This window comes from Corapipo altera, unplaced genomic scaffold, assembly GCF_003945725.1.
Source record: "Corapipo altera isolate COAL_440 unplaced genomic scaffold, ASM394572v1 0, whole genome shotgun sequence".
Classification (NCBI taxonomy): Eukaryota; Metazoa; Chordata; class Aves; order Passeriformes; family Pipridae; genus Corapipo; species Corapipo altera.
In genome coordinates this window covers 30,932,482-30,956,237 of record NW_020884872.1, presented here as the reverse complement: position 1 = coordinate 30,956,237, position 23,756 = coordinate 30,932,482, and the positions used below count along the sequence as shown (strand labels likewise).

General features: G+C 37.9%; 2 protein-coding genes across 2 annotated transcripts in view; both read right to left on the bottom strand.

Annotated features, from left to right (window-relative positions):
* KIAA1211L (KIAA1211 like) overlaps positions 1-1,119 on the bottom strand; it is a 63,957-nt gene extending 62,838 nt beyond the window's left edge. Inside the window, exon 1 of the mRNA XM_027642034.1 lies at positions 1,056-1,119. The gene's annotated coding sequence lies outside the window, so the exon portion shown is untranslated. The remainder of the gene's footprint in view (positions 1-1,055) is intronic.
* TSGA10 (testis specific 10) lies at positions 1,052-22,859 on the bottom strand. The gene is given in 13 exon segments (XM_027646489.1): positions 1,052-1,571; positions 9,767-9,885; positions 13,677-13,797; positions 14,112-14,308; positions 16,458-16,510; positions 16,513-16,571; positions 16,573-16,661; positions 18,304-18,364; positions 18,366-18,468; positions 19,016-19,130; positions 21,267-21,435; positions 21,659-21,714; positions 22,794-22,859. Coding segments are annotated over 13 exon segments (1,728 nt in total).
* Positions 22,860-23,756: the final 897 nt, after the last annotated feature.

Here is a 23,756-nt window from a genome sequence, read left to right as displayed (position 1 = left end):
AAATACAGGAGAATGTACAGCACCGAGTAGAGAACACGATGTCAAATGAAGAAAGATTTATGGGAGCTAATTATGGTACATAAGATTTATAATGGAAAAAAGAGAAGAATAGGAAAAACTTGTAGACGATCGTGTGTGTGTCAAGCTGGAATAACAATTTGCTTTCAGACAAAGAGATGGACTGTATAGTTTACTACATGCTTCTAGTTGATACTTATATTGCTTTGGTATTTATATGCATATAAAGCCTAAGACATGCAGGATTTTATGCAATTTAAAACAAACTAGCTATAGAAAAAAACTCGCTATAGAAAAAATGTAGTTTTTTAACTAGTGTGAAAATAAGCAAATAAATAGTATTTTATTGATATTAAATCTATAGGATATTTTTCAGTTAACTGTATGACAAAACTGGCAGGGTGATGTTTCCACAATTAAAATTTCACTGCACTCTTAAAAATTTTTGAAGAGATTCCCACGCATTGACCTAAGATCCACCAGTGTCAATTAAAATTCAATGGACTAAATACACTATTGACAGCAAAGTTTGTCAACAGAAGCTAATGTAATAATGAAAGAAATTGATTTGTGGTATTTCAGATCTCATGACCAAAAATACATTAAAGAGGACGAAGAAGTCACAACATTTAAGGCAAATTTCAGGCCGGAGGGTCAGTCAGCACTTCGCGAGACAGGAATGGGAGAGGGTCAGAAAACATCCCCGCCAGCTGAGCTCAGCCTTCCCGAAAGAAGTTGGGCTGGTGGGAGGACAGGCCTGTTCACCTCAATCTAATTCACACCTTTGACAAACCTGGAAATGTCGGTGGCGAAGGAACCACTTGTGCACATAGAAACCCGTGTCCACGTCCCACTACGTACCTTTCGCCTCTAAATTAAACGCCGTTTTTGCTTCAGATTAAGCGTTTCCCTTCGCCTGCTCTGAGGAAAACAAGCTCCGGAGGACACACGGGGAAGCAAAGCCCCCCGCCCCCGACGGCCGCGGCTTGGCCAGAGGGAGTCGCTTCCCGGCGGGTCTCCCCGCTGTCTTCACTCACCTGGAGCCCGTGCGAGGGGCGAGGCGGCGCAGCCCTGGCGGCACGGGCGGCCCGCAGGGGAGCGGTGCCCGCGGCCGGCAGCGCCCGGGAGGCCACGGGGAGCGGCAGGATCGGGCGGCACCGGCCCATCCGAGCCGCGGACCTGCCGCCACCTGCCCGCGGCCCTGCCCCGCTCCTCCCGCCAGCCCCGCCGCCACCTGCGGCGCAGGGCCCGCCCGCGGCCCCGGGGCCAAAGGCGAGGCGGGCCGGCCGCGCTGCCCCGGGGACGGGCGGGGTGCGGCGCCCAGGTGTTTTCCGCCTGGGCAAGACACTGACCGCGCCGGGTCATAGACGTACGGGAGTGAGGAGAACGAGCGGGACGGGCGCTGTGAAGGGCCGATTTCACTGTTTTCCGCCTCGGCTTTCCTTTCCACTTCGCCCACCCGTAGCGGCTTAAGGTAGCGGCGAGCCATCTCCAGGTTTTTGCTGGAGCGAGTTAAAGACTGTTGGAGGTGGCGGGATAGTTGCAGTGTGTAGCTGTAGGCAGGATGTTTGTAGGGGTATCAGAGTGAAAGGCTCCAGCTGAAGTTGCTTGCAGCTGTGAGTAGTCGTGCATTTGGATCTTCAAATGGTGTATTTGAAGCTTAGCTTCCATGCAAGAGGTGAGAAAGGATGGATGGACAAACTGGCTGGAAGAACTGACAAAAATAACCTCGAGTAGTTTCCCACTTTGGCATCTATCTATTTCAATAAAATTCTCTCAAACTTGTGAGTTCTGATTTCATAATGAGCCAGTGAGTCTAAGGACAATAGTTCTGGATAGAAAATAGAGATGTTGCCTGAAAAAGGAATGACCACCACACTACATTTCCTTGTAGTCCAAGTAGAAGTGTTAGAATGAAAAATTATGTGGAGGTTGTTTGTTTCTTAGGGCGGTGGTAAGGGAAGCAGAAATGAAAATGGAAAGCTGGTGCACACTAACTCAGTCTTAAAATGAAAAATCATTTCCACGTTACTTCTAGAGCAGCCAATCTGGGTCAAAAAAGAAATTCAATTATAGGTTTTATTTCTGCCAAGTAGCATTGTTTTACAAATGTCCATGCTATACTGGCAAAAGTGATTTTATAAAATATTACTATGTGCAGGAAAGACATACCCTTGTGTAAAGCAAATCTGAGAAGCACATTGTTCACCTGCTCGGTTGCACTGCAGCTCTGACAACATTTTCTGCTTTGTGTACTCTATATAATTGCTTGGGTGTAGGCTGCATTCAAGATAAAAAATGTTTGTTCTTCTCCCACCTCAGGAAATAAAAACACTAAAAATACAGTGCAGAAGAGAAGCATAAGCTAGGAAACTTAAAACTAACCTTAGACTTTTGCATCTGCTGAAATAAATTACTGAGCTGCTTTGTGGATTTTAATAAAAATCAAATGTGGGGCGGCCTAGAGAAAAATCTAATTGCAATATTTTAGAGAGCTAAAAAAAAATCCATTGGATGGAAACATCATTTTAGGCCATGTCTTCAAATATAATGTTTTAATTATAAGCAAATTTTGTTTTCTCAAAGTTTATTAATAAAAAATCTGATCCATGTCATGAAATAAGGTTATATGTTTTGATATAGTCAATCCAAGTGGAGTCACATGAAAATTTTATCAGTCTAATTAAGCTCTTTTCCTTCTGTCTGGAAAGTGTCCAAAACGTAAAACTAACTGAAATATCTTTCCATGTGTTCAGATAACTGTGCATGTTAATACCACAAAGCTATGTATGATTCATTCATCTTCATTTCACATACTCCCTCTGCTGGGAATTAGCATGAAGGTTCAGTGGATCAGAGGAAAGATCATTAAGACAGCAAGATACATTAAAAACTCTCTTTTGCTTCTTTCATTAAAAGATCACACTTCTTTACAGACATCCCATCTATATCAGTAAATCAATTTGTATTCCTTGTTGCAAGGCTATTCATACCAAAATCACTTAGATGTGGAAGGAGAAACTAATGCAAACTAACTAGTTAAATATTCCATATATACTAACTTTTTATGCATTCCATTGTATAATTTCAGATCTGCTAGTATCAAAAATTAAATGAATTTACAAAAGCAACTGAGTAACAGAACTGCAAAAGTATCTTTGATGCTGATAGACATGTGGCTAATACTCCACTGTCTACACTGACACCAATGGGATTAAGTTGCTCGGAGAAGAAATGAGGTGATAGAATAAAAAACTCAGCTGTAGTATTACCAAAGAGTACCCCACACCATGGAGGAGCTGCTCATGGGCAGAGCTGTCTCTCTGCAGCGCTGCCTGCTTGCCAAGAGTTCCCTCTGTCCCAGGAGCCCAGCCCAGCTCAGGAGCACAGCAACAGCCCAAGGCATGTAGTGACCCTCTGGTGGATTTGGCGCTGAGTCCCTGGACCTCAGGCCCTGAGGAAAATTGCAGGAACGTCTTGAGAAACCAAAGTTTTTCTGGTCAAAGACTAAAACCACCTGCTAAAACCTCTCACTACAACCTCTCCTGTGAGGAAAGGCTGAGAGAATTGGGATTGCTCTGCCTGGAAAAGAGAAGGCTTCGGGGTGACCTAATTGTGGCCTTCCAGTACCTGAAAAGGAGGGAGAGGGACTTTTTATACAGGCAGAAAGTGACAGGACAAGAGGCAATGCTTTTAAACTGGAGGAGGGCAGGTTTAGATTAAGTGTTAGGAAAACATTTTTCACTCAGAGGGTGTTGGCACTGGAACAGATTGACCAGAGAAGTTGTGAATGCCCCATCCCTGGAAATGTTTAAGTCCAGCTCGGATGGAGCTTTGAGCAACCTGGTCTAGAGAAAGGTGTCCCTGCTCATGATAGTGGGGTTGGAACAAAATGGTCTTTAAGGTCCCTTCCAACCCAATCCATTCTATGAATCTATGATTCATTCTAAATCTGGTTTTCTTTGAGTGGAAAAAGCAGGATAAATCACATAGATACAAGGCTCCAAATGCTCCCGAAAGGTTGCTTGCATAGATTTTACAAGAAGCAGGAAAATATTTCTACCCGGCAACACACCATGAATTCTTCCTCTTTGGTGGGACTGTACTGTAGTGGGGATACTATTCTGTATGCATAGTAGCTCCTGCTTCTTCTAGTATGAAGAAAAAAGATACTAAAGAGGGAGGATACCGGAGCACTGAATTATTTCTTCTACAAACCCTGTAAACCAGTTATGGTCAAGTGAAATACCTTCTACTGAGTAGTGGCGACAGTTTCCATTGCCACAAGCAAACTTATTTGGAAACAACTCCATAACCAGTGGCTAGAAATTAGAGAAAATATTGCTGCAGAAGAGCATGAATACTTTTGAAAATTTTATGGTTTCTTTGTTACGCAAAACAGATAATTGTAGATCATAACAGTATAGCTGAGTTTAAAACACTCTTATTTCATATAAAGCCAAATTGTATTTTCAGGTTTGCCTGTGTAAAAATGTTGTGGTAAAAGGCACTTTAAATATATATATAAAAATCAAGTATAGCATTGTTCACGTTTGCAAATAAGTGCCACAAGTATAAACAAATGATAAACAGATTCCTTTTGTATGCTTGTTTCCAATCAAAATATTGTAACTAAGCAATGACTAGAAAATCACCGCACCACAAGTAACCCACATTATGAGGAAATAGATACTACTACAAGGTGTGTAACACATCTCAGGTTGGGCATAAACAATAGTAATTACTTGGTATTGAAAAAATTAAGATGTTATGGATTAGAGAGTTTACAACCCAACGTAAAGAACTGTAAAGATTCCGAGCTTATCATCTATCCATACTTAAGGACAAATTTTCATATTCAGTCATAGTCTGAAGATTTTGGAGCAGTACATTTCCCCACCAAGAAATTCCCCACCAAGAAAAATTGTTGCAGTCCTCTTGGGCTAGCTATTACTACAGACATTGCCAACAAGCAAGGTTTTTTGCCAAACGAAAAGGTATTATTTGCAAACTTCAGTAAATTCAATTAATTCTTTCATTTTTTCTTTCTTTCAGTTTCTGACCTAGGTCAGATGTAGGCAGATGCCACTACAATCATCCTGCTCTCTGAATATACTCACTTAAATGATTTTTTTTTCTTGAACATCAAAAGTTTTGCAGCAATTAATTGCTCTCAGAAGTCACTTGAAGTCTATATCTTGTCATCACTGACAAAAGTTCCTTTGGGTCCATCCATGACATGATGATCCCTTTGCAATTTGCCTGCAGAAAATTAAGGCTTTCATTTCTATAACATTTTTTTAAGGAAAGGCTAACCCTAATAAAAAAGGCTATTACTTTACCTGGGTACTTGAAAAAAGCAAGCTTATTACATGTTGGTATTTACAATCTCATGTTCCTTTATTCCTCTTTGTGTAAGAAAGAATTTTAAAGTCCAATTTGCTTAAGAATCTTCTGCTTTTACTTCGTGGGTGAGTACCTCTTTATTGACTTCCTTATTATCTTACATGGAAAAGCATCATTATTGCAACTAAGGAATGACATCTTAGGACATTGGCATCTGCACTCCACAAAAGAACTCATTTTTATCTATTCTAAGTATATTTACTATCTGTTTCTCATCTTCCAGATATGGGTATTAGTTTTATAGACTAAGATCACATTTCTCAAACTTTTTTATGATCACCTTCTAAAAAATAATCAATATGGCAATATGATTTCAAAACAACAAATCACTTTCTCATCTTCTGGGATGATGAGATGATTATCTTCTCTTATCTAGTGTACAATATGCCTTTTAATAACTGCATAATATGGCAATGGTTAATGTCATTATGTCTGCTCTATTTCAAATACAGCACATAGATTTCCCAGATGATTTATAGGAGAGAAGTTTACATATTCTCTTGCATTTAAAGTGTGAAAATATAGAACATAGACAAATGCTATGACATATACTGCAGAAATTCTGAGCAAGTTTAAGTGGTAATAACTACCACCCAACAGACTCACTCATACTAAAGAACTCTAAGCAGAAACTTTGTGCAGTTTTAATAAAATTCTTAGAAGTCAAACACACCTCTAGTATGTATGGAAACATACAAAATCCCACATATCTTTACAGATGAATATCAAAAAACGTGGCATCCTCTGGCATTAGTATCTTATTTATCCAAATTAATAAGTTAGGTTTGAAGAGGAAAAAAACCCCACTACATTCTTCCTATCTTGAGATGGCACAGCATTCTCATGAGCATAAGACTCATATGGTTCAGCAAAAATACATCGAAATCATACCACGTTAATATAGACTTTTTTTCCCCAATAAAGTTTCATACTGTCATTTTCTTTTCTTATTTTTCAGGTAACTTTTTCAAAACCTTTTAAAATCATGCATGCTTTTAAAATCAAAACACACTAGTGTTTTACTTTCCTAAAGGTAGAGTCAATGGAACTTCTTATTTCTGTTTACTGAGATGGGCCACCTCACACAATAATAGAAGAGCTGGGAGAGGGGTGGGAGAAGGAGCTGTCTAGACTGATTTCTTCCCACGGAACAATGTTGAGTGTTTAAAAACCTGTGCAAGCATTTGTGAAATAGATTTGATGAAATTTAGCATTCAAGAGGGAAAAATTGTAATTAAATCAGCATTAAACTAACTCTCCAGATGTCGTGCAGAACCTTCACAAACCATTGTTAATATAACAGTCTAAGTCCTTGAAACTAGAATCCCTAGAAAGAAAAAGAAAAGAAATTTAATTTGTTTCATGTTCAGTGAATACAGAAATACATTCTAAGGTTTGGATTCTGGAAGCACTTTGAGCAGGCTTCCCATAACAGTCAGTCCAGATCATTTGACGGATTAGATTTTATTGTACAAAAGTGCTATAGCGCTCTTTGATGTGAAAGACAAGCTTTGGACTCCTATCACTTAAGAAAATCAGACAGAAAATGTCTTTCCCACCAGGTTTGCAAGACAAACTGCAAGGCACATCCTTTTCACTTTACTGGAACAAGGAGTTTCACACAACAGAGAGAAAGATAGAAGAATAAAAAAGTTACTGTCCAATTTACTTCTGATATCACATTCTCAATGAAAGAATAAAAAGGTGACTGTCTGCTTCTTCTCCCATCAGTCTGTCTGCTGAAATAGCACAGAAACTCTGGAGATGAGGAAGTGCATTAGTGGTGATTCCAGCACTGCTATCTCATTATACTTCATGTACTGCAGAGTCACACATTAGCTGTGGGAGAAGCCTCTCCAGTTTGTAGTACTTGTTTCTACAATATCTTTTCCTTGGTAACTAGTCTTCAAGCAATTGAAAAATGAAATTTCCCCTCCTGGAAGACTATTTCTAGTAGTGTTCTGCTTTAAATACGATAGGAACTTACACCTAGATCATGTTTCATCAATCCCCCATATATCTATTTTAAAAGTCTTAATTCTGTAATTCTGCTGATGATTATACCCAAATATCTGCACTAACATTCTTGCTTTTATTTTCAGGAAATATCTTAAATTGATTTTTCTTTCATTCTGATCTCAATGAATTTCCCAAATCTTTTTAGAGAAAGATTAACTGGGAGGGAAATTATGTCATCACTCATAAATATTTCAGGCATTTATACTATTCCATCTTTTTTCTTGATACAGACTCTAAGTTCTAGACATAAGATTTATCAAGAACTTTAGTACTGTGGACATTAGAGGACTCAGCCAGATATAGGCAAATCAAATGTAAATCACTTATACAAAGCAGACAGTTACAGATTCAGATCTCTGCTCTATCTCAGGAGAGCCTTATGAAACAGGCTATTTTATTCATCACTGTATCACTACACTACACAAACCTAATAAATTCTTTCCACTCAAGCTTTTGAAATATAACACTGACTGCCAGTGTTTCAGTTTTCATTGCATGTTTTTTTTAATGAAAACAATCCCAAACCATTTAGCATAAACAAGTAACTAAGCAGTGTTCAAGACCAGGGTGCATGGGGCATCGAGCAACCTGGTTGAGTGGAAGGTGTCCCTGCCCATGGAAGGTGTGTTGGAGCTAGATGGTCTTTAATGTCCCTTCCAACCAAAACCATTTTGTGATTCTAGGATTCTCCAAGTCTGAAACAACCCTAGTCCTTCCCACTTAGACAAAAAAAAGTATAACAAAGAGCTGGATGAGGATAAAAGTTATGAATAGCATTAGTTATATATCTTGACCTCTCAAAACAATCAAGCAGAAGAAAAATTGAGTTCATTTCCATGAATTTAATTGAGAAAGAATTAGCTTAAACCGTCTAAAGATTTTAAGCAAACAAAGTATTTATACCTAGCTCACTTATTTAATTTTTAGTCCTTACTTAAACTTATCGTATCCTAGGAATGTACAAAAGCAGATTGTGCCATGTGAGGCCAGCCAGGACAAAAATAACAAAACAAAACAACAAAACACCAAGCAAAAATCCCCTGCAAAACAAAACAAAACAAAACAAAACCCAAACAAAACCAAACAAGATGTGAGTTGAATTCCTAATCTATTTTGTAGAAGATTAGTCTTCATTTGGTATTTAGCCAGAAGTTTACTAATTAGAATGGAATTCTATCATCCTGAAAAGGGATGCAAATAAAAAAAGAACCTTAATTGTTAGTATTGGTGTGGTGACTATATGGATTGCACCCTCTTTTCTTTATAAGTATCACAAGTAGGAAGTGTTATGGTAATTAAAAGAAAATGCAACTGTTCCAAATAATGCTTTTTTCAAAACTTTAAGAGCTACACTGTACCCAGACTAAGGAGGAGTAGACACAGTTCTATCAGAGGAACGAAGACTCCCTGTACTTGCTATCAAGTACAAATAGCTACAAAATCACTGTCTTGCTCAGCTGTGTTCTTTTACTAAGGGCACCAGAACCAGCTCACTGACCCAAAGGAAACTTGTCTCATATTGTTAGGACCTATTATTAGAACTTGGTGGAGCCTTTGATAGCAATCAAATGCCAAAGGTAATGAACTCAGTTAACAAATTAGACTTGGAAGTACATTATCATCTCAAAAGCAGAAATTATTTCCTGCAAGTCATGAATTGAGACCTTTTTTCCTCCTCAACTGGCAATATTTTTTTAATGCATGCTGCCATAAATCTACCAAAAAAGCATGATGCAACAAGCATGCAGCTACCAAATATGAAACTAAGTTGAGACTGAAACTGTCAAGGGAGTAGCTCCATATTGTGGAAGCTCCATTCCACTAATTGCAAAAAAGAAAGCTGGGCTTGCTCCTCCTCGGGATTACAAGTACTTGAAAACTTAGAGAATGCATTTATGTTTCTTGTAAAAATGTTCACGTATATAGAGTAAAAACTATTTTGAAAACTAGAAGAAGAAAGACTGGATAGTTAAGAGCTTTTATGTAGGAAAGATGAAAATATTTACATATAAACCTTGCGTAAAACAGTGTCCAGTCAAGATTTTCTGTAGCATTATTTCTATTACTGTTTTAAGAATTTTTGACTACAGCATCCTAGTACAAGTAATTGCTGTTTACTATATACTTTTGATACAATTCAATAAAACAAAAGAAAAGGAATATCATCAAAAGATTATGGTCCTGAATCTTCTTGTAACTTTTCTTGCATAAATGTAATTCCATGGAATTCAGTCAGTATTTCAATAAGAAATATCAGAGTTCATGCTTTTATTTTTATTTCCCTCCCCAGTGTTTGGAACTTAAATATTGTGGAACCACCTACCCTTCCAGGGGCCAGTCCAGAGACCGATGAGGAGATCGAGGATGGGAATGTTCAGGTGATGATGCTCTTAATGTAGAGCTTATCTGATACAAATTTGTACAATTCTGGCATTGAAGCTTCTGAAGTTCCCTAACAACACAGTATTTTACTATGACAAAGCACTTTTCAAAAAACATTAAAATGTCACTATAAGCTTTTTTTTTCTATTTAAGATTGTCGGCTTTTAAATTTTATTTTATACTAAAAGGAAATGTGGTTTTCATCATATACTTCTCTGAAAGACAGATTAGTGACTCTATTACTCTCTTACTCAGACTTAATTCTACATATCCATTGTCTTAATTTTCTTTGAAAGACAGAAGTTAGCCATGGTTTCTGCAGGTCAAACTCTAAAATCTGCAAAAATTTCCAGGGATGAAGAGCTTAGATTTAAGGTTATTCAAAAGTAAGAATGGTGCTGTTTGCAGTATTCTTGTGCTATTTGAGTTGGCAAAGCCAATGGACTAGAGTCTGAAGTGTCTGAAACAGATGGATATTTAAGAGATGCTGGACTCTCCAGTAGGAAAGTTGCAAAATGGTAGTCTAGTCATTTTGACTGCTAGGCATGGGGCCTGGATACTGGATCAATCCATAACTCCTGTATCTGGGTGTATGGGAAGGAAGTATGTGGGATTGGATAATGCACTGGAAAATTTTGGAGGTACATGCTCATGTGAGATCCTCATTTCAAGCTGTCAGTTGTTTACATAAGGAGAATCTAGTCTGTGTTGGATTGGGAAACTAATAGGTAGGGTGGCTACAACAACCCCTGAGTTCCAGTGTGGCTTAGCCATTTCCACACAGCTACCCGTCGAGTGGACCACTGAAGCAGGTCACCAAAACCTGCAGAGGAACGATCAGATCCAGCACCAGCTCATGGAGGTGAATCTGCACGCAATAAAAGGGCTTGCTCTAGCAAGAGGAGCCCAGTGAGCCATTAGGAATCTTCCAGCCAGCTACCACCATCCCACAACCTGGTGAGGATCACATACACTGTAAAGTCTATGGAACCAGATTTATCTGCATTGACTGTGAGCCTTACTAGCATTGTTGCTTTTAAGGACTTTACTATGCTCATGTTGCACTATCTGTAATGGTAAAGAAGGTGCTGAAAACTGTAGGAAATCAGACTACAGCTGCTTGCACTTCTCCCAGGTAACACTGGGTATGAATGTAGCAGCCAAACTGACCAATGGGGAAAGGGAGGTACAAAAGCAGCAAAAATGATGGTCAAGAAACAGAAAGGGATAAAAAGTTCCACAGGTCATACACCCGAGGCTGTCCAGGGGGACCTGACCTGACAGTCAGTCTCTGTGCTTGGTCACCACAGCCAGGACAAGACAATAAATCAAACCTGTTGTTTCCACAGGAGTCCAAACTGCTTCTGCAGTCAGTAAGATGGGAGGGATGAGAAGGTGCTTTTCCTGACTGGTGAAGAAAAAGCTAGGCAGATGGATTAAGCCTCCTGGTATCACTGTGTTGGTGCTCACTGGTTGCTGACAGTGTTGACACTTCCACCTCCTAACTTCAGGCATTATTTCATTCTGCATCAAGGCAGTAAATCAATACAAGGGGAAGCCGTATGAGGAGCAGCTGAGGTGACTTGGTCTGTTCAGCCTGGAGAAGAGGAAACTGACTGAGGGGAGACATTGCAGTCTACAACTTTCTCATGAGGGGGAGAGGCAGACACTGGTCCCTTCTCTGTGGTGACCAGTGACAGGACCCGAGGGAATGGCCTGAAGTTGTGGCAGAGGAGGTTTAGGTTGGATATTAGGAAAAGGTTCTTCACCCAGAGGGGGGTTGGACACTGGAACAGGCTCCCCAGGGAAGTAGTCGCAGCACCAAGCCTGACAGAGTTCAAGAAGTGTTTAGATGATATGCTTGGGCACATGGTGTGACTCTTCGGGATGGTCCTGTGCAGGACTAAGGGTTGAAGCTGATGATCCTTGCAAATCCCTTCCAACTCGGCATAGTCTGTAATTCTGTGACTAGCTAAGTCAATGTTATAATAAGGATGTCATATACCCACTTCTTTAAACTAACAACAAAACCCCAGTCAGTACTCACCTCTGTTGCTTCCATTATATACTAACATGATACCGACTTTAATAATATTTTTCCTATATGGCCAATTTTCTGGTTTTCATTTGCCAGTACCAGAAAAATAGAAGCCAGCTTGGATTTTTAATTCCCTTCCCTGTAAGCAAGAGACAGAGATACCTTCGCTTCCATGACCTTCTGAGAGAAAACAGAAAAGAAATAGAATTCTTGTAATCTTTGCAAGGGCAAAGATTACAGGTCCACTGTTATGATTTTTTTAAAAGGCCAAAGAAGAAAAAAGCTCTGGTCTTTTAAAGAGGGCTAAATCTAATGTCAGCCCCAGATTTTTATATGAGAACATTTCAGTCTTTGCTGTGTAAGATTTCTGCACACTGCTTTTGCAACTGACTTACAGACAGCTTAATGGAACGTAGATTTGTTTTTTCCAAGGCAATTCGGGTAATTATGTTTGTAATTCTCCAGAAGTAGAAGATAAATTCTCTTCAAGAATGAAAAATGGTGATCTTTGTTTCAGCATAGGCTCGGTCTAATATTTGTTTTTCTAACTAATTGTAAACTAAGTGATTATATTGCAACTGTAAGCAACCATGTGAGTAACGAATTATCCTTGACTAGGAGAAGAGATTAAGTGTGGAGCCTATTGCAACTTTCTGCCAAGTGAACACTTCAAGAAGAAACACTTGCAGTCCCTATCAGGGAATACCCAAACACCACGAGATGGATGCATTCATACAGAGGAAGTAGGGAGGTTCTTTTAAAACAAAGGTTCTCCTCTATTAGCATACAGTCTGGCTCATTCTATGCAGCTGAGGAAGCACAAATTATGCCACCTTCTAAACTGACTTCCACATCTAACACAAAAATTCTGTAGTTTTTGCCCTTGATTCAGGGTAAATGAGAATCCAATTTGAAACTGAAACTGAGAAATTTAAGAAATTCATCTTTAAAAGACCTAACTTCAGGTATAGAGATGCCCCCTCTGAAACCCTTGTCCTTACTTATGAGAGAACAGAATATCAACAAAGTCATTTACTACAGTTGAGACACCTGATTCTCAAACCCGTGCTATAATCACATCACTCTGCTTCTTTTAGCCCTCTCTTTTACATACCCCAAAATAAAACCCGACATTGTAATATTTTATCCTCAATACATCCATGAAATAGAGAAGTTCTGTGTTTAACAGGTAAGAAACCTATTTAAGACACAAAGACTATGTAGATAAACTAAGTCGTGAAGCAGGACAGGGACCATTCTCTGGTGCTGTGGCCAAATCATATGAAACAGTTTCTACATGTTGTTAGACTATCTTCTTAAAAAATTTAATATAAAATATTTGGCCGTATTGCCATTTGGGAACCACCCCTAGCACCTCAAGGAGTACCTGGGAGAATGGGGGTTGGTACAGGCTAAAATCATTCCAGAAGGTATAGAGAACTAGTAGTCTATAAAGCTCTTATATAAACAACTAGTCACCTTGACTTTCACTATAGATCTAGACAGGCATCAGTATGAGTGAAGACAGACGAGCATCTTCAAGAAAATCACCCATCCCATCCTAATTCAGGCTATTCCAAAGGGTAGTTGATCTCACTGTCTCATTCTGTTGGCTATACAGGGAACCTATACAACTAATTTAGACAGCATGCATAACATCTAAACAGACTAAATTTAGTGACATGAATAGTCTCCAAGCACAAAGGATACATACAGCAAAGCAAACACAAACTTTGCCATTTATCTGACTAATTAGTCTAAGTCTTAGTACTATATTGCATTTCACCCCAATTAGCTGCAGGAATCACAGTACAAAAACATATACTTGCCTTTCAAAGCATTCACTCTCCAGCTGTCGTTTGGTGATATCCAGTTCTGCCTCAAGCTCAGCTGCTCTATTTCTGAGGTGAGTAAAATCTCAACTCTGCACAGCACTGTGAAGTCCATACACTTTAATTAGATAGCAACTGTAATCCTCCAAGCGACATACAATTATCCAAAATTAAAAGAGCAGCTATATTATGCAATTGAGATTAAGAACATTTTTTTGAGCAAAATATAACACTGTGCAGGAAAGTCTATTAGAGTATAGCTGAGGAATCAAAAGCAGGTTTTTGGCATCTTCTGCTATTAAGGTAGCCAGGTACATTGGCCATTTGAAAATGCAGGTAGATATAAAACCATCTCTATTTATATACCCTTGTAAAGAATGAGAACAACTGCAATACTCTCCTGGTCATTTACTCACAGATGATTTTTCTCTAAAGCAAGCTGTTCCTCGAGAAACTGAATTTCAGAGTCTTTCTCTTGTTTTGCTATCTGTGACTGAAATTCTTTCTCACAACTGGACACAAGCAAAGATTCCAGGTTTTTCATAGATGCTCTTTCATTTCCCACTTGTTTTCTCAGCAGCTCTGTTTCAGAATGGGATGACTCACTCTGCAGCTAAACAAAGATTTTAAGTTTCAGATGTGTGTCTATTAAGCTTAATGGCATTTTATCAGGGTAACCTTTACAAAAAAATAAAAAGATAAATATAAAAAAGGAAGTCTGGGATCAATGACAAAATTTGCTTTCACTCCCAGATGGATATTAGTGCTATATTTTCCTAGTTAAAATCCTGTTGGATTTATAAATTCATTCAATATATATATCTGAATATAAATGTACTTGATACCAATAACAAAATGCTATGAAATATATGTATCAGTGGATTCTGTAGACAGAATCATTAAAGAACAGGAAGTAAGTTTCACATTTTGTTGAGGCAAGAAACTATTGATTAACTATTTGCATGCAGGAAATAACACCTGATAAAACAAACCAGTATCAGCATCATCAGCAGAGTGAGAAAGCACTTAATTTGCTTAAAGGAGCATCAAGAGTAAACTGAGGGGGGAAGGAAAATGAATAAAATACAAACCAAGATATTAAGTATCTACATATCTTGGGGAAATCTATAAAAGAAGAATACCCATAAAATCTAGCATATTTCACTGCCAAGGGAAAGATGGACACATCCGAGACATAGCTACATACAAAAAAATAGCATAAGTAAGCTAGTTGCTATTTTCCCTTCGTCTTTTCTTTGCATGTATGCATTTTAGTCTGTCTAACTGAGTCTGTTTGGGGTGCTGCAAACACTTTTATCTGTATTTTACGCAAGCCTAGTTTACATTACACACAATAATGCTCAGCCAAAGGTCATGGGAAATCTGTGAACTGCGACATCTTAACAAACACCCACCTCTCCAGCACATTCCTCAGAATTTTCAGAGGATAATAATTTTTGTGTTCAAAGAAGGAAGATACTGGTAGAACTCAGATCATAGGCCAAGAGGGAGGTGGGAAAGAAAAAAAAAAGAAAAAAGCATTTTTCACTTACCAAAGCAAAGCTCAATTTTTTTCTCTTACCAAACTAAACTGAAAGGTTTCTTCATTCTTAAAGATCCCATTTTCTATGAACTGTCACTCAAAAATCTACTTCCTTTGCAGAGAAACAGTTTTGATATTCTACATTTGTATTTCAGAACAAAAGAACACTTAAAACTTCAGGTTTAGTTTCCGCTTCTGAATATACATATGCTGCAATCTAGTAATGCAGATTCTGCACTGGAATACTATGTAAAATAAGAGCCCTATCTGAAGGTTATACATGGCTGATGAAAGATTACTGGTTGAAAGATATGGAAAAATTCATGAAAATTCCCCAACTGCAGACTTTTCTCCAACTCTCCAACTGCATTTCTGCATTTTTCTTTCCCAAAACTTTTGCTGTTCTCCACAGTCCCAGCAATCCCCTCCACAGACAATCTCACAAAAGGATCCAGGGAGGCTTAATCATATTAGATCTCATAAAAGTTTCAGATAAATGTCATATGCTGGAACTCTTCCCTATCAAAACAATCACAGAGGATTCCACAAGCATACGAAAGACATAACCAACTGTCTAACAGCAGCTTTACCCATGATGGATGCAAAAGGCAGAAAGGTTTAAAGAGAATGCTGGAAGCCTGTAAAGAACAAGAAATTATCTCAGCTGGAGTAGAGGATGGACAGGTCAGTGACAGAATTGTACTGAAAATATCTAAATAACCTAGGTATGTATGAACAACATTTCAAAGTTTATCCAAGCTTAGTTTTTAAAAATTTATCTATCAAATATTAATTTTGTAGTTTTTGTAAAAATCAAGGTTAACAAAAATTTCAAGGGAAATTAAGAAAATATTAAAGATATTAATACTTCATAAAACAGTCAGTCATTTTTAAAGTCCATGTCAAGTTTCATTGCTAATAAGCAACTCCAGCTATTCTGCTTACTTATTGACTAGATGTAAAATGCAAGATATCTTTCATGAAAAGAACCAGTAATTTTAAGCCCTGACTTTTGAGTATTCATAGTCAAGCCTTGCAAAGCAGTGTCCTTTTCAAAGAGTATACAGCACATAAACTTTGAGGACTAAGCCCCTGAGAAATGCCAAATAAAACATTAAAAAATTGAAAAATTGATCATCCATGATCCCAAAGTATATGTAGATCCCTTAAGTATAACATAAGTTAACATAAACTTGTTTTTCTAATATATTTCACATACCCTTTCTACTTTTTCTGCTGTGGAAGTTAAATGCTAATTTAATTGTTGACTCCATCTAATTTAATGCAAAGTTTTTGTATAGATGTGAGATTTGCAAGTATAGGGACTCTCCCAATGTATATTTTGAAGCTTTCTATCCATTTTCAGAAGAGACTTGCTTAACGCAGAAATATGAGACTTGTATGCTGCTTCTGTTGGCAAATGCTACAGTAAAGCAATATCAGAGAATCAAAATGCTACTGCAAAAAAATTTACAAAAATCCTACAAAATATCTCTATGTGAATTTCAAGAGGCAGCAGTAATTTATTCTAGAATAAACCATAAAGTTATTCCTTTAAATAACTCCTGTATGTAAAACTAGAAGATATCTTGCTTCTGACAGCAAAATTAGCTACTGACATTTTAAACTCTACTCCTAGAATTCTACTCCTTCTGCAGAGCTAATAGGGTTGAAAATTCTGCCATGGGTCACATTTCATTTTCAAATGAGATCCTCTTATTTTAGCAATAAAATGTGGTTTTGAATGTAGATGATCTGTAAATGCTGAGATTCTGTCAGTCATATTTATGCTGCTGTCACCTGTAAACTGAGGCATGACTATGAGATGACAAAGTCACATTAAAGAGGAGTCCACAAGTTAGCAGCAGCAGTTCTGACTAAAACCATTAAGAATTTCATGAGATTAAAATTAACTCAGCCTAGGATTTTCCTCTTTGAAAAATACCTGTACTTTGCCCAGTGATACTTGTATTCCTGGTCAGTCACTTTTAACTTCTTAATTTTCAGTGAGTGGCAGAATGGATCTGGGAGATTAGTAGAGCAAAGTGAAAGGTAAAGCACTGTGATTTTCTTGAAGACTTCATGAAAAATTACATCCCAAGAGATGATTGTATGAGGAACATACCACATTAACTCTAGCTCTGTTTTACCTAAGAAAAGCACAAGGAACACAGAGAACTGCTGAACACATTAAGATTTTTGAACAAAAACCTCTGTGCTTTGTATGTGTGCCTTGCAAGTAACTGCTATGAAACTGAATATGACATCTGGAATTCTGATCCAATATGTTGACACAATTTTCATGAAGAGGCCTGTTTACTCCTGTACTTAATAGCAGGTGTATGGGATGGAATTAGAAGGATGAAATATCTTCTGGTTTGAGGCTTTCTGGACAAACTAGGACCATGTGCCATTTTTATTATTTTTTAAAAGAAAAGTCAAAATCTGCCACACAATCTTCCTGTTATTGTTACATTCTCATCCACTTTCTGACAGCAACAGTTTGGTTCTCTTGAGTATCTAATGTGCTTAAGGAGCCCTTGGTAGCTTATATGATATTGATAAAGGACTGGTGATCTGCAACTAAAACCGGGAAAACCCCAAACCATGTGTATATGTTTGCAGCATATTTCCAAAGCCATGTTGTGAATTTCCATGTAAGTTCTTCAGTTCTTCTTTTCAAGTGGGAAGAGGCTCTTTGGGACACCTAAAAGAAGGTTGAAAACCTGGAAGCAAGAAGAGCAGGGACAGGAACATAATAGGTGACAAAGCACTAGATATGTTTCAGGTATGCTGTGAAATTGTGTGTGACTTTATGCCTTCAGTGATTCCAAATATAAGAGCATTTTACTTTTTGTTTTCCTTGAAATTTGCTATTATTTTCCAAGATCTCTTTTCCCAAGTGTGACCAGTGAAGTTCTAATCATATTATTATATAAAGTTAAAATCCATACAGTTCATGGCAGCAAATCTCTCTAAAACATAAGAATTTGCATTAAACATAACTTAAAAATACTACCAGACCATTTCAAGGCTGAACTATGGAAAGAAAGGTTTCAACTCACTTGCTCCATCTGTGTTCCAAGGGACTCTATTTTCTCTTTCAACCTGATCAGTGTCAGTCTAAGAAGAAAAGCCTGCTTCTGCTTGATGGCATTTTGCTTCCCAACTTTCTCTTTGTTCACAGGCTTTGTGGTAATTCTCCAAGAGCTCACAGTTCTCTCTCTCTCCTAACACATAAATCTTGTTTATTTAATAATTTACAGTAAGCTCCACAAAATAGGGATAGCTATAGACCTACAGGTATGGTATTGGATATTCTATTTCTACTGAAAATTTTGCTTCTTGGCCAAAACATTGAGATACTTTTTAAGAACCAGAGTTTTGTTCAAGAAGACTACATTTTATGAACAAAAGACATCTGTTAGAAATGTCTAGGTTAATGTTAGAAATACAAGGTATAGCAATGTAGCACAATAATATTTTTTTTTACTTTAATCCCAGAGTTCAAAGCCTCTGTATTACTCACTGTCTAAATTTATAAGTTTAATAAACACACAGGCGTATGAGTGTATACATATAGAAGCACAATGAAATATATTGCATTAATTGTGTACTGCAAAAATAGCCATGAAAATGTGTCCAAGCTAATAAAACTAAATTAATAGAATGCAAATAAGTTTTGGCTAGGAAGCAAATTTTTCCATGGAGATATCATTAAAATTTTATTTTTAGTTAAAAAACAACAGCTTTTACTAACAGTTTTAATTTATATACTCACCTTATACTTCAGTACATTCTTCAGCCTGACAATATCTGTGTTTGAATCCTGGGCCTTCAACTTCATATAATCAAGCTTATTTTGGTACTTCGCTAGTTTTTTATGTAGTACCTGTGAAGAAAGTTTCTTTTCATGAGGTTAGAGCATACTGCTTATACCTTTACAAAAAAACACAGAAAAATACCGTGTACCTAAGGTCTATGGCTTTATTAACTGTTTTTTTAAAGACTGTATAAAATCTAAATTATTTGTACTTCTATACACCAAATTTTTCACTTGTCAAAAGTAATTTGTTTCTTTGACTTATAAATAATGCTAATCTTCCTAAGAAGAAAAATGTCTGTAAAGAAATGAAGCATTTAAGAAGAAAAATACAGATGGTTTATTTAGCAGCCAAATTGTCATAAAACAATTTAAGAAGCAGAGCTCAGTTAGCTCCCTTTTTTTAAACATTCTAGTCTTTTAAAAGCCCACATTTTAAAAAAGAAGACAGATAAAAATTTTAATTAAGTGGTCTAATTATTAATTAATTGCTTATATCTTAATTAATTAAGTGCTTATCTCCTAATCAGGAAAAATAAAGCCAGAAGTACTAGAAGGACATACAGAGAATTTCTGGCAACTATTGCTTGAGAAAGAGAACAGAACGAGGAAAAAAAATGCAGAAAGGCTGTCTTGAACTGCACTGTTCAGAAACTTTTTCTTTCATATAAAATTATTAGGAAAACATTCATCTGCAAGAACTGGGGGCACATGTGTGTGTGGGGGTGATGTGGTGTGTAGAAGGGTATGAAGAAACTCCTGTTCCTGTTGCAGAAGGGCTGTGAGTTGCTGAGAAAGGTGCTCTGAAAATCTGTCAACTTTTCCAGTAAGCCCAAATGTAGAAACGAAAATACTACTTTAAATACATAGAGTAACACCTCAGTTAATGTAATAATCTAGAGGAGCCAATACACATTATAGAGGCAAGCCTTTTAAAAGCACTTGATCGTGTAAGACTGAGATTTTTGTTTCTAACTTTTTCTACAAGCATCCAGGCACTGCAAAGAAAACCATGAAGTTTTCAAAAGCAGCTAGGAGCAACAGGAGGCATCATCAGTATCAACTGTGCTTCTGAGAGAAGGTGAAGCATAGTGATTCCCTAGAGAATCTTTGCTGGTTAAAGCTGCTTCAAACCTTGCCTTTTCTTGGATAATCAGGGAGGGCACCAAAGTGAAACATGTTTGAGAGAAGTTATTTAGAAGGCAAGTTGTCTCACCTAATTTTTGCAGCAAAGAATTAGGCACCAATCTAAAGTCATTAGCTACACTGCCTCTTCAGTGAAGGGAGAGAGGCAGGTAATATTAATTACTTTAAAAACTGGAATGGGATGAATCTCCTAGAGGAATTTTCTTCACTTAAAAGGGAGCCTTAATGACTTAAAGCTTTTATATACTTAAGATCAGGTGCAGTTAATTTGCTCCTTTCAAACTAAATAGCACTTCTAGAGGAAGAGAAGACCAGGTGAGCAGTAGACTAAGTGCAGAGAAGAAAGATCAAGTATCAGAGAACCTAAATGAAGGCAAGAAGCTGAAGAAAAAGAAGAAAACAAGAACATTACATGGGGATGAACTACTACAGATATTAAGCTTAATTTCTAGCTGCTTGGAAAATGTTGGTGCAGGAGTATTATGTGTGCATGAGATGGCACTTTAAATATTTTAATTCTACTAGGAACTGCCCAGAGATAATTAACACAGTAGACAATGTAAGGTTGTATTACAACCAACTATTTCCATTATCTTTTATCCAAAAGCCACTTTTAAGGAAACATACATCAATAAAATGCTATTAATAACATTTAGAACCTTGTTAAAATGTGTAATGTGTTACATTATTAGCAGGCAAAAGTAATAAGCTTTTAAGTACTCTAGACTGGTCACAGCACAGTATAAGGAACACTCACTACTTTCTTTATAGTACTTTTCCATACAAGTGATAGTTACAGCTGGCACATTGTTTTTACTTTAAGATCAGAAAAAAACATTAATTAGCTGTTCCTCAAGATAAATATCTAAACCATTACATAAGATTAGCTGGTTCTCTTCATACAAGTGAGCTGAGCAATAAAGGAAACATCAGAGTTTGAAACACAATCTTAAAGCTAGTTTGCAGATTTACTTCAAATGAGGACCCACCAATTTCCTGTGCTACTTGAAAAAGGCACCATTTTTTCTTTTTAGTCAAGGGTTCTTGGTACAAACATACCTAAATTTCTTGCTTAATATTAGAAAGATGCTCCTGTAACCTGTCATTCTCCTGAGCTAATGATACTCTGTTCTTGTTGGTCTGTGTGAGTTCTTTGTTGGTTTCTTACAGCTGTTGATGCAAACTGGTGATATCCTCCTCACAGATGGAGAGTGCTTCAGCAGATATCCTATGCAGCAAATAAAAATTTTTTCAGGTATGACACTACTGCCCAATCGAATACAAATGACAGCTTTTCCAGTGGTTAAGTTTTCAAGTAAGGAAAGAAAGCTGTAACATTTTGATATTAATTTGAGTAAAAGAAATTTCTACATTAGTACATCCTATGATTCATTTTTTTATTTAATGCTATAAATTAATCACAATTTGATAATAATTTTGACATTTCTTACTTTGTGGAATGCTCCAACTCAGAAATCAGAATCTTGAAATCTGAAATTATTTTCTCCTGGAAAAAAATACAGAATTAAAATAAACCTCTCACCACTCCTCAGTATAAATGGAAGAAAAAATTGAGCAATATTATTTATATATCTTTTTATTCAACTAGCTGAATATTTTAACTATTTAATGCAAAATGGATTGTGATTTTCCAAGCTTCATCATGTACTATTTAGATTTGAAAACTCTTTTCTTTTTTTTAATTTGGGAAACAAAAGAAAAAATGATATCTGAGTGAAAGCCCTGGCTGGTCTGGATGGTTGTGAAGGGCTGTTACAAATCCCGATTCCAACTCTGCCCCCTGAAAGAAAAGCTGTCCATATAACCCTTACATTCTCACAGTATTGTCCTTTCACCCAGGGCTGACACATTCTTGAGGGAACTGGTGGATGAAGTGGCTAAGTCACTATCTGTCATATTTGAGAAGTTGCAGCAATCTGGTGAAGTTCCCACTGAATGGAAAAAAGAAAGCATAAATTCCCCATTTTTAAAAAGGGAAATAAGGAAGACCCAGGGAACTGCAGGCCAGACAGTCTCACTTCGGTACCTTGGCAAGATCATGGAGCAGATCCTCCTGGAAACTATGCTAAAGCACATGGAAAATAAGGAAGTGACTGGTGACAGCCAACATGGCTTCACTAAGGACAAATCGTGCCTGACAAATTTGGTGGCCTTCTACATAGGGGTTACAGCAGAGGTGGATGAGGGAAGCGCAACTGATGTCATCTAGCCAGACTTGTGCAAAGCATTTGACACTGCCCTGCACAACATCCCTGTCTCTAATCTGGAGAGATGTGGATTTGACAGATGGACCATTTGGTGGATAAGGAATGGGTTGGATGGTTGGACTCAAAGTGTTGTCACTCAGCGTCCAAGTGGAAACCAGTGGTGTTCTTCAGTGAACTGAACTGAAGAACTGTTGGGACTGGTGCTGTTGAACATCTTCATTGGTGATATGGACACAGACTGAGTGAAGAAAGGATCAAGAGCAGCCCTGGGGAGAAGGACTTGGGGGATTTGGGGGCATTTGAGGGTGGGAAGCTAAACCTGACCTGGCAATGTGTGCTGTCAGACCAGAAAGCCAACCACATCCTGGGCTGCATCAAAAGCAGCGTGACCAGCAGTTTGAAGGAGGTGATGCTCCCCCTCCATTCTACCCTCATGAGACCCTACCTGGAGCACTGCATCCAGCTCTGGGACCCCCAGCTCAAGAAAGACACTGACCTGTCGGAACAAGCCCAAGGAGGGCCACAAAGATGATCACAGGGATGGAGCACCTCTCCTATGAAGTCAGGCTGAGAGAGTTGGTGTTGTTCAGCCTGGAGAAGAGAAGAATCTAGGGAGACCTTACAGCACCTTCCAGTACCTAAAGGTGGCCAACAAGAGAAATGGGGAGGGACTTTTCACAAGTGCATGTAGTGATAGGACAAGGGGGAATGACCTAAAACTGAAGGAGAGCAGGTTTAGATTAGATATTAGGAAGAAATTCTTTACTGTGAGGGTGATGAAACACAGGAACAGGTTGCCCAGAGAGGCTGTGGACTCCCCATCCCTAGAAGTGTTCAAGACCAGGTTGGATGGAGCTCTGAGCAACCTGATCTAGTGGAAGGTGTCCCTGCCCATGGCCAGGGGTTGGAACTAAATGGTCCTTAAGGTTCCTTCTGACCCATCCATAATTCTGTGTTTTCCTTGAGCTGGGGGTTCTACAGGACAGCAGCCAAGCAGCTGTGATGAACATACCAACTTCTGGTACAGTACCAGCATACCAGCATAACAGCTTACCTAAGCAGCTGTGTGCAGCAAGCATGCAGTCTCTGCACTTTTATGCTCTTAAATCTTGCTTTCAGAGATTATCATAATCCTCGTTTTCCCCACAGGTGTATCTGACTGAAATTCTAGAGGCGAAACAAAATCAGAGGTTAGAAAAAATCCTAAAAATTATTAAAAAAAAAGATGCATTGTAAAATCTTGTACAAAGTTATCAGTAAAAGCATTGCATTTTCCCCATTAATTCTAACATAAATATTTATAAACACTCCCTTCAAAGAA